The sequence below is a fragment of the Amaranthus tricolor genome, chromosome 9, assembly GCF_026212465.1.
Source record: "Amaranthus tricolor cultivar Red isolate AtriRed21 chromosome 9, ASM2621246v1, whole genome shotgun sequence".
Taxonomy (NCBI): Eukaryota; Viridiplantae; Streptophyta; class Magnoliopsida; order Caryophyllales; family Amaranthaceae; genus Amaranthus; species Amaranthus tricolor.
In genome coordinates, this window is record NC_080055.1 from 27,504,225 (window position 1) to 27,513,944 (window position 9,720).

The following is a 9,720-nucleotide window of genomic DNA, read 5'->3' on the forward strand; positions in this document are numbered from 1 at the left end:
AATATTGAGCTTACTTGTGGGTGACCGTCACTCGGTGACGACCTCAAATAAGGAGTATATATTTTCATAATATGTATGAAATTGACTATTTAACTCATGAGCCGAGAGACTCTTTGAACGCATTCTCCTCTATGGGTATGAGTTGCAATTTTCCTTCCCTCCCCAAACTCTGATCATAATTTTCCTACAAGCGGAATACACTAAGGATGATAATGATGATGAACTATTCAACCCGTGTATGAGTCACGTCTCTCGGTGAAACCGTCTCACACAACAATTTGTATATAGTAATGATAATTGTTTTAAGATCTGATTATCCTCTATTATTAATTGATCTAAGAATTGATATTATATCTCATTTTTGCCTTGTCTTTTATAAAAATACTGATCCAGAGAAAATATATTAGAAAGTTTAAACAAAATAATTGCACATGCCAAAGGACATAAATCCTGCTGGCTGCACAGCAGGTATCAGGGCACTGCATGTGCATGATTGTGGACAAAAGTCACACTTTGCTGATTTGTAAAAGGACTAAGACTCATTATTGTGGTCTAAAGTCCACTAATTTCAGGGAGTATCTTAGTTTTTTAGGTAATTATTGTTTTATACGGTAGTTAAGGTCTATTAATTTATGTCATATTCCCTAATCAATACACAAAAATTTATTTATGGATAATATATTCCTCTTGTGGGATTTGGACTTTAATGGGCGCAGTCAGAACTCAGAACTGAAGTTGGAAAAAAATTTAAGAGTTTTGCGGTGAGCGTGGATCGAACACGCGACCTTCAGATCTTCAGTCTGACGCTCTCCCAACTGAGCTATCCCCGCATTTTGTTATAGTAAAGGGAAGTATTTTATATATTTAATATAACCAGAAGGGTATTTTGTAGGAGCTTAATTTGCTGCTGATTTTTATCAATTAATTTATCTGCCCTTTTAAATTTACACCATATAATTAAAATATATGAAAGTTTTTAAATAATTATATAGATGTAAGACAGAAAAAGTATTATTATCATGTTGACGTTTGACTTTAATAAAGATAGAGACAGTAGTATGAAAAATTGAAAGTAAATTTCCTTAACAACCAAATAAAATTCTTTTTGTACTAAATATTAACTTCAAATGAGGAGATATAAGCAATCGTCCTCAAGACTTAGTTATTTGAACGAGACTTAATTAGCTTAATTTATAACTTTCCTTAAATTTAGTAAATTTTTTAATTTTATAATATTTTCAAATCAGAATTTATTACTTTTGGTTAATCATATAAATATGGTTAATATTTCATAACAAAAATACAAAAAACTCTTTAATTGATATAAGTAGAGTAATCTTTCAATTTTAATAAAAGATTTGCTCAATTGACCATTTTTCGACTAATAATCCGTTGAGTCAAATTTGGTTAATCAATCGTTTTAAGAGTTAAAGTTGTCATCACGTACATGTCAAACTTGAAAAATGGAATATGCGAATACGTGAGAGAATCCCAAGGATTTTTATTTATGAACTCCTCATTAAAGTGGCTTACGTATACCGTGTGGCGAATTCATGAAAAAAAATGTTGTTAATAATTTAAATATTTTTTATGTAAAATGCTTTTCGTGTCTTCTTGGAAATATCTGATAAAATTGAAACGATATAGAGAAAATTAGCATAGCCCCTGCACAAAGCTGACACGCACAAAAAAAATATAAAATGTTTTTTTTTGGGTTTTGATTTCTAGTCACTCATTTGAAAGTCAATACACAAACCAATTTATCTAGAACATATTTATATTACATGTATTATTTGATATTATTTTGAATTTTAAATTTAAGTGATGTTAAAGACCTCAAAGACCAAATGTTAAATCCGCTCATGTTAAATTATATCCTTTGTAATACACATGAAACATATAGCCATTCTTATGATAGAACGTCTTTTCGGCAAGACAACATCAAAACAAGGAGGTCTTATACACTAATAATTTGTATTAATTGTATTATTTAATCCATTTATGAAATAGGGTAAATTTTTAATAATAAATCAAGTTATGCTTAATTCGCTGAAAATAAATCCACCTATTATTTACTTTTAAATAAACTCACCTATTAGGGTAAATTGTTAATAATTAACCAACCTATGCTTAATCTTCAAAACTTCTTTGTAAGTCAAGAATTAGGAACAAACAGTAATTTAGTTTATTTTCAGCAATTATATCGAATAGGTAGGTTTATTTAAAAATAAACAATAATTGAATTTATTTGCAACGAATAGAGTAAATGTTAGTTTAGTTTTTACAATTTTTCCTTATGAAATACATGTTAATGTGAGACTGGTTCATATAAGAATTTATGAATATTTATTTGATGGTCAAAGCTCTTTAAATATTACTTTTTGAAATTTTTATAAATTATTAGTCTGCTTTGATCGCCCCAACTACCACTGAGGAGTGGCACAGATGACTTGCAATATTATTGGATATTGTTACCATTGTGTTTATTTGGTAAATGCTATTGATAGTAGCAATTATTTAATTTGACCAGTTGTATAAGTTGGTAGTTATTAAAATGTTTGCTAAAAGATACTTTTACTTATTAGTTATTTGGTTGTTTATCAAAGAAAAAATGGTTTAAAAAGTCAAAAATTAATAAAAAAGCTTCTAAAAGACATTACTAAACTAATTTATTTGCTATTTGACCAACTAAAAGTTATTTAGCAATCACACTCAATGTTGGATGGCGTCATGATATAAATGAAGGACCGGGAGGACCGAACTATTTTTATTAACATCAAACAAGCTTTATACATGAAAGCGAGCAACAACTTTCAAAAATTTAGGGTATTTGAATAATTTTATTATGTTGATAGCAAGACTAAAGGATACTAAGAGTATAACTTAAACAAAGAATTAAAGATAATATATGGGCCAATTACGCCATACATACAACATTTTTTAGTTATAAAAGGGGTTTATGTCCGACCTTCGTCCTAACTCCTAAGGTAGCTTCGCCTATTCTCATGCTAATCACCTATACTTTTCATCATTTAATTACCTTTTGATTCCTAATTACATATAATTTTGCAATATCTTATCATTATTGTACTATGAAGAATTATTTATGATTTGTTACTAAAAATATGGTTTTAGTTCATGTAGCCAACTCTATATGATGGGATTAAAGTTTTAATGATGTTTTTATTGTATTAAGATTTTAACTACTTTATTGGAATATTGCCTATCCATTCCTCATTACTTCTTAGAAAACCATATTGCTTATTAGTTATTTGCATTACATTCACATTCTTAATCTATTTTAGTTCACTCCATTGAATGTCGTATCCTTACATATGTTCATATTTTTCCTTCATACAGTTACAAATCTCCTTACCGCCTTTTCAATATACTTCGTCCTGATTCTATTCTAAATATCGATTATGTGTTCTTGTAGTGTGTAACTAGCTGCAACTTCAAAATTTGTGATCATGTTTTCATGAACCGCGACTCCATGACATTGTGCATTTTTGTCCGAAAACAGACTATAATAACTACTTGTGTGTTTTTCCCCTCGGAAAAAAAAACTAGGATTGAAAGTATCTCAATAATAAATCATACTAAAATTTTCCTTAAAACATACATTCGATTAGCTCTATAGTTCAAGACTATATTACGCAATCTTATACTTGCGACTAGACCTATGCAACAGGCGTTTATGAGCCTAGTCTCGATACCTTCGATGTAGTTCAGCTTCTAAACCAATCTTTGCAGCCTCGGCCATTTCAGCAGCCTTTAAAGCCTCGTCTTCTTTCATCTCGAGTTCTTTGATCTCCTTTGAAACTTCCTCGAACTTTTGTTTTGCTTCCGTTTGGCTAGCCAGAAGCGTTTTTATTTGACGCATCTTACCAGTAATTTCTATATAAGCCAAGTTTTCGGATTCATTAATTTTCTTCATCAAGGAATTGTACTCCTCAGCTGACACCTTCATCATTCCATTACTGATTTCGACACTAGGTTCCTCGGCTTTAACAGCCTTAATCTCCTCTTGCGCGCCTTTCTCTGCCGCTCTGGCTTCTTCTGTTCGTTTCAGGACACTCGCTAGCTTGTCTCTCATATCGACAATCATCTCTTTAATAATGCACGTTTGTTGCTCCTCCTCCTCTATTCTCTTCTTCATCTCTTCGGTTTCTTTCTTAGCTTTCTCGGTTTCCATTGTCAGTCGCTCAATCGATACATGCATATCGTCATATCCATCTGCTGCAATAGTTTTACTCGTAAGGCCTAATTCAAGCGCCTTTTTCTCGTTTTCCAATTCAACTTTGAGTTCGTTTACTAAAGCCTCGGATTCCTCTATCTTAACCTTCTGCTCCGATAATTCCTTTCCGACTTGTTCTTGCTCGAGCTTCAACGATTCCAATGACATTTGAAGACATAAATTTTCCTCTGCTATCCGTTCAAGCGACTTCTTAGCAACCTCTAGTTCATTTTTCACCGCTTTCTGAGCTTCCAAATGAACAACTCGAGCTTTCGACACTTTTTCTTCAAGACACAAAATTCCAGCATTAGTTTCCACAAGTTTCGCCTGCTGATCATCAGCTAAAAGAAACCGGTGCTCATCCTGAAGAGCGAGCACTTCCCGTTCCAACTCTTGCTTGGCAAGTCTACGCGAAGAAATCTCCTTGTCTTTCTGATTCATAACCTTCTGATGCTCTTCTTCTGCGGTTTTACAAGACTTAAGTTTCGCTAACGCTTCCTGCATCGTAGCAATCTGCTCGTTCAGGTTTCTGACTTTCAAACGATGCGCATCTGCTGCAGCATCGGCTTCTTGAAATAAGCGTAAAGAAGTTGTTTTAGCTTCTAACGCGGCTTCATATTCCGTATGCACATTGCTAAGCTGTTGTTTAACAGCATCCAGCTCTAAAATAGCAGCCCTGTAGTCTTCCCCAATGGTTTCGATATCTTGTGTATAAACATCATTTAAGGCAATATCTTCTTCCAGCTTCCGAGCCCTTTCCTTTAGAGCTTCGGCAGTTTCTAGAATGTTCTTCTTGGATGCATTCACGTCTTTAAGTTTCTCTTGGAGGTCGATAAGAGTCCTTTGAGCCTCTTGTAGCTCAGGGATGGCTTGACGTTTTTTCAATTCAGCACCTATCAGTTGTTCCTTTAACTTCTTCAGCTCGCTTAAGGCCAAGTGAAACTGTGTCTCATCGTCTGAAACTTCCTGTCAATCCAAACAAATAAATTTATATCGAGTTTCTCGTATGATAATACATTAAATCCGAGCAAATGATAGATAACCTGAGGTTGAGGTTGAGGTTGAGGTTTCGACTTTTTGTTAAAAACGGTCTTGACATGAGGAGGAGAGGATGATGGTACACCGAAAAGACTAAGAGCATCTTTTACCGACTGAAATGGAGCTTTCGTATCTACCTCTCCTAGCTCGCTTGCCTTGGGAGACAGAGAGCCTCCGATGGAATTTCTTCGTGTATGTGTTCGTGCAATGTTCACCATGTTCACGCAACGTACTCTTTATGTTATAATTTTCGATCAATTTATTTTGTACATTCACTTCAATAGGAATAATCTTGTGCTAAAACTATGAAGGGTCATTTCATAGTATTAATTTTAACATAAACTTGATCAATGTGTTAGGAATTAGAATTATGAAATAAAATGGAAATGCCAAAGAGAAAAGAATTAAGGACAAATGTGCATGGAATACAATGGGATGCTTAGGACAAAAAAAGATGAGAGAATTAGGAGCCAGCCAAATTATGAATAGTTAACCGAGTATTACGGAGATAGACCTACAATTTAGGACAAATCAATGCTTTTCTTAAGAAGATAAAAGATTATATCTAGCGGTTCAAGTAGTTCGAGAATCTAATTTTATCTCAGTTAAAGAGCAACACCACCTCTTCAGATAAAATTTTGTATTTAATTCTCATCTAACCTCCTATTTCTCAGCGTACTTTGTAATAAAAAAATTATAGTTCCTCTAATTTGCTTAATTAATCTAAGTTGCCTAAATTTGGTCTTTGCATTTCGACCCCATTCATTCTTTTTTTCTTTTGGAAATGAAGAGGGAAATGGGCATGAAACGAACATTCTGATAAAAACATTTTTTTGAAATAATTTTCTTTTGGTTGCTTATTGAATTTTATTTATTTTTTAATTATGATAATAATGTTTTAGAAAAATATATTTGAAGATGAAATATGATAATTGTAGATTTGTGTAATTGGATTAAGAAATTAAATGCCTTTTATTTTAAGAAGATGTGAGCTTTCACACAATAAGGACAGGATAATTACAAGTTTAGAGTTAGAGAATTCAAAATACAATTTCAGTTTACTTCTTTGATTTGATGGTAAGGTTAGAGAATTCTCATAGACAATGTTAGGTAAAGGGAAGACGGAATTAGTAAGGGGATAAAGAAGCATATTTTCTTAAGGACCAAAATCAGATGCTAACCCATTCAAAAGGATTTTCACCATTCTTACATTATATCGGAGATTACAAGAGAAATTAAGCAAGGACTTCGGACTTTGATCCTAACGATACAATGATACACCGCATTTCTTTCACTCATGAGCCTATTGCGAACAGCAAAGGTAGCCTAATATATATTGTTCGACTGAAAGACAGATGACGGACCTCAAAGCACAAGCCTGAAGGTAAGGTTGATCCTAACAGCATCAACTTTAGCACGCTTAGGTACAGAATGTATCCAATCCCGCTGAGTGAATCCTCTCATAACCAACAGTGATCCATGTTTTAATGTGAATGAGTGCTGGTCGGTGTTGTTGCTTCTCTTCAACCGTTTGCTCACGGGTTCATCTTTTGATTTCTTCTCCAACACTAGCAGATTCAGCGACGTTACACAGGCAAGCACAGAATTGGTTATGACAGACTATATTTATGAAAGAGAACATGTCTAGTTTCTCAAACTACCATGCATAATGACTCCTAATTATTGCCTGAAAAGTGAAAACAACTAGTTTCTAGATTGTAGTTCACTATACAACATGCCATTAACCCCAATGCTAAGTGGATCATGCCTTGAATGGGTTTGGGGAGCTTGGATGTACATTACGAGAATGAGTCGAATTAATTCTTGATTGAAACTTGAAAGCATAGAGTAGAATGAAGATTTTGTCTTATAAACAACCTGATAGGATCCTCAAAAGAAAAGGTGTTTTCTAAGTGAATGAAAAGTAATAGTGGCAGTTGCAAGGCAGGTTCTTTTCTTTTACGGGCGCTGAGGCACACATGTTCAGGAACATATTTATATACCAAATACAGTGTATAAGTCTATACATTCTTGAACTCCAATAGTCTACTTTCTAGTTTTCACACAAAGCTTCTTTTATGTATACAATGAGTGTTTCGGTTATTAGTGAGATTATATAATAGAAATCAATGTTCCTTTCAAGAATGTAAATACCACAAAAACACTAGCATTGCAAATACCCTTAAAACAGCAGATATACCTTGAGAAGGAGACGATTTAGAGGGTCTCTTCTTCAAAAAGAAGTCACGGTCACACCCAAAAGAAAGGGAAGCAATTTGTGGAGTAGGCCCGTAAAGAGATTCATCATCAGAATGCCACCCAACATAGTCATTGCCACCACTATATCTATTCAACAACAAGCTGTTGTACCGACTTCCAGAAATCGCCTCCTCCACCTTCATTTGTTCAATCAATCAATCAATCAATCAATCACAGACTATTCGGAAATAAATTACTACTCCAGACATGGAAATTGTACATCTAAGGGGTCGCATGCATTGAGAGTAAATATTTAAGGGGTAAAAAAGTCAAAGTAATGCAACAAAGTTAATTAGAGATGCAAATGATGTTATTGAAATAATTGTGATAGAGGTAGAATAGGAGTAAATTAAAAAAGATAAATAGAAAAAGAGGTTGATTTTCCTCATTTTGAGGTAAAGAATTCTCCCACCCTCTCCTAGGGTAAATTTATTACCCAAAATAAAGGAACTAATTGCTATTTTCTCAATTTTTCATTACCTTCTAATTAATTCTTCCACATCTCTAACAATTAAATTCCTTTAATCATCTAACTAACTTTGCTTTTCTAGTTTCACTTTTAGTTACCTCTTAAATATTTAACTCTCAATCCAAGTGATTCCTAAGGATGTTTTTTTCTTTCAAGCATCGATACTTCCTAAGTGGGAATCGCCTCCTCGACTTTCAATTGTTCAATCAATCACAAAATATATGGAAAGCAAATTACACTCTAAAGATGTTTTTCATTCATCTGAAAACTGCAATCACAAAATATACACTCAAGTGCACCATATATCATACATCTATTATCACTCATTTGGATTCACTTCAATTGATTTTGCAAATTGCAATCAAAGGTCAATCTAAAATCAGACTCTACCACCTACGCTAGACGAGAGTCACTTGATAACATTGCAAGTACACAATACATTCAACTGCATGGAAGTAAAGCTAGAGCGAATGGTAGACCATTACCGCACGAAGAAGCTGTAGAAGAAGAGGAAAACGATGCCAAGAATAGGGCTGAGGCTGATATCCACTGTACACCAATTTGGGAAGTCCTTCACTAGCAACATAACATGTATCCCTAGGCTGCAATTTCAATCAAATCAACCAAAACCAATTTCAATTAAAAATTTCACAATCCAAAAATCAAAGACAAAAATCGCAAGTATAAAACCTGTACGCAAGAACGACCGAAAACTCGAATGGTGGGACGAGTCCATGGAATTTGAGTATTGAGATAATCGAAACACCTCCAAGCATCATCATAGCTTAAAAATCTGGGAAAATACACAATTTCACTCCCATTTCCTAAATCTGTGATCCGATTATTGTTAATCTCTGTCTCCAATTTTGTTCCTTTCAATAAGAACGATCTATCTTCGTTTTCAGATTGTTGTTTTCCAATTATCCCGTTCTTGAAATTTAAGGAATTATCAGTTGTTGATGCGATTCCGCTTCCATTATCTGACTTGTTTTCTTCCGTGTTCAGGGTTTCCATTTTAGGCGCCATCTTGTTCACGCGCCCTTTTATCCTTTCTATATTCATCGTTCAAAAATTAATTTCAACCCTAAGTATCGTAGAAAATACAAAAAAGTTACTCTAGTACATATGTAAGTATATTATTAAAAATAATATATTAAAAAAATACTACTTTAAAAATTATTTAATCCACTCAATGCTTAAGCTTTTTTATCAAGCTGTTAAATGGAGTTGGACTTATTATAAATGTCAGCATATTGATAGAAAGACACGAGGTGCACACACACTTCATAAATTAAGGAGATCCATATCATCCCAAAATTATATGGCAATAGGAAAAAAAGTTTCCAATAACTTACAAAATATACACATTATTTTTAATTTGTCGAAATAGAATAAATCATCTCAACACCTGCGTAAGAGATACAATATTTGTGTAAATCATAACATTAAAAATGTACTTATCTTGTTTTATTGAATTTATTACTATAAATAATATTTCTAAATTTGCTCTAAATATTAAAAAGTGTCCTTGGAAAATATACTTCTAATCATCTGTACGACTGTACCTTTAAATTTGCTTCATAAATACGACTGTACCTTTAAATTTGCTTCATAAACCCAAAAATAGTACACATATTTGAATATATGGGAATGGGACAAACCCAAAAGATGATCAGACCTACTATTCATTCACTTATTATGATACATTATACATCAC

At 33.2% G+C, this 9,720-nt stretch overlaps 2 protein-coding genes and 2 non-coding genes across 4 annotated transcripts; 1 reads left to right on the forward strand and 3 right to left on the reverse strand.

The window, feature by feature from the left end:
- Positions 1-757: 757 nt before the first annotated feature.
- On the reverse strand, positions 758-830 carry TRNAF-GAA (transfer RNA phenylalanine (anticodon GAA)). The gene has a single exon. It is a non-coding gene; the product is annotated as a tRNA-Phe (tRNA).
- A 776-nt stretch (positions 831-1,606) lies between these two features.
- Positions 1,607-1,710, forward strand: LOC130824688 (U6 spliceosomal RNA). Its single transcript, XR_009046780.1, has one exon. It is a non-coding gene; the product is annotated as a U6 spliceosomal RNA (small nuclear RNA).
- Positions 1,711-3,433: 1,723 nt separating this feature from the next.
- Positions 3,434-6,242, reverse strand: LOC130824099 (WEB family protein At5g55860-like). Its single transcript, XM_057688987.1, has 2 exons — positions 5,281-6,242; positions 3,434-5,203 (listed from the first exon to the last, which is right to left on the reverse strand). Exons 1-2 carry the CDS (start codon positions 5,491-5,493, stop codon positions 3,704-3,706), a joined length of 1,713 nt encoding a protein of 570 aa, XP_057544970.1. The 5' UTR covers positions 5,494-6,242; the 3' UTR covers positions 3,434-3,703.
- Positions 6,243-6,415: 173 nt separating this feature from the next.
- On the reverse strand, positions 6,416-9,068 carry LOC130824100 (DNA oxidative demethylase ALKBH2). The gene is made up of 4 exons (XM_057688988.1): positions 8,694-9,068; positions 8,489-8,605; positions 7,476-7,671; positions 6,416-6,843 (listed from the first exon to the last, which is right to left on the reverse strand). The coding sequence occupies exons 1-4, from the start codon at positions 9,063-9,065 to the stop codon at positions 6,641-6,643; spliced, it is 888 nt and encodes a 295-aa protein (XP_057544971.1). The 5' UTR covers positions 9,066-9,068; the 3' UTR covers positions 6,416-6,640.
- Between the last annotated feature and the right edge of the window lie 652 nt (positions 9,069-9,720).

Coding starts and splice junctions, on each gene's coding strand:
- LOC130824099 (XM_057688987.1), bottom strand. CDS start 5,493: ATGGTGAACATTGCACGAACACATACACGAAGAAATTCCATCGGAGGC. Junction 5,204..5,280: donor AACCTCAACCTCAACCTCAG/GTTATCTATCAT, acceptor TTGGATTGACAG/GAAGTTTCAGACGATGAGAC.
- LOC130824100 (XM_057688988.1), bottom strand. CDS start 9,065: ATGAATATAGAAAGGATAAAAGGGCGCGTGAACAAGATGGCGCCTAAA. Junction 8,606..8,693: donor TCGGTCGTTCTTGCGTACAG/GTTTTATACTTG, acceptor TTGAAATTGCAG/CCTAGGGATACATGTTATGT. Junction 6,844..7,475: donor TAAATCGTCTCCTTCTCAAG/GTATATCTGCTG, acceptor TGAATCTGCTAG/TGTTGGAGAAGAAATCAAAA.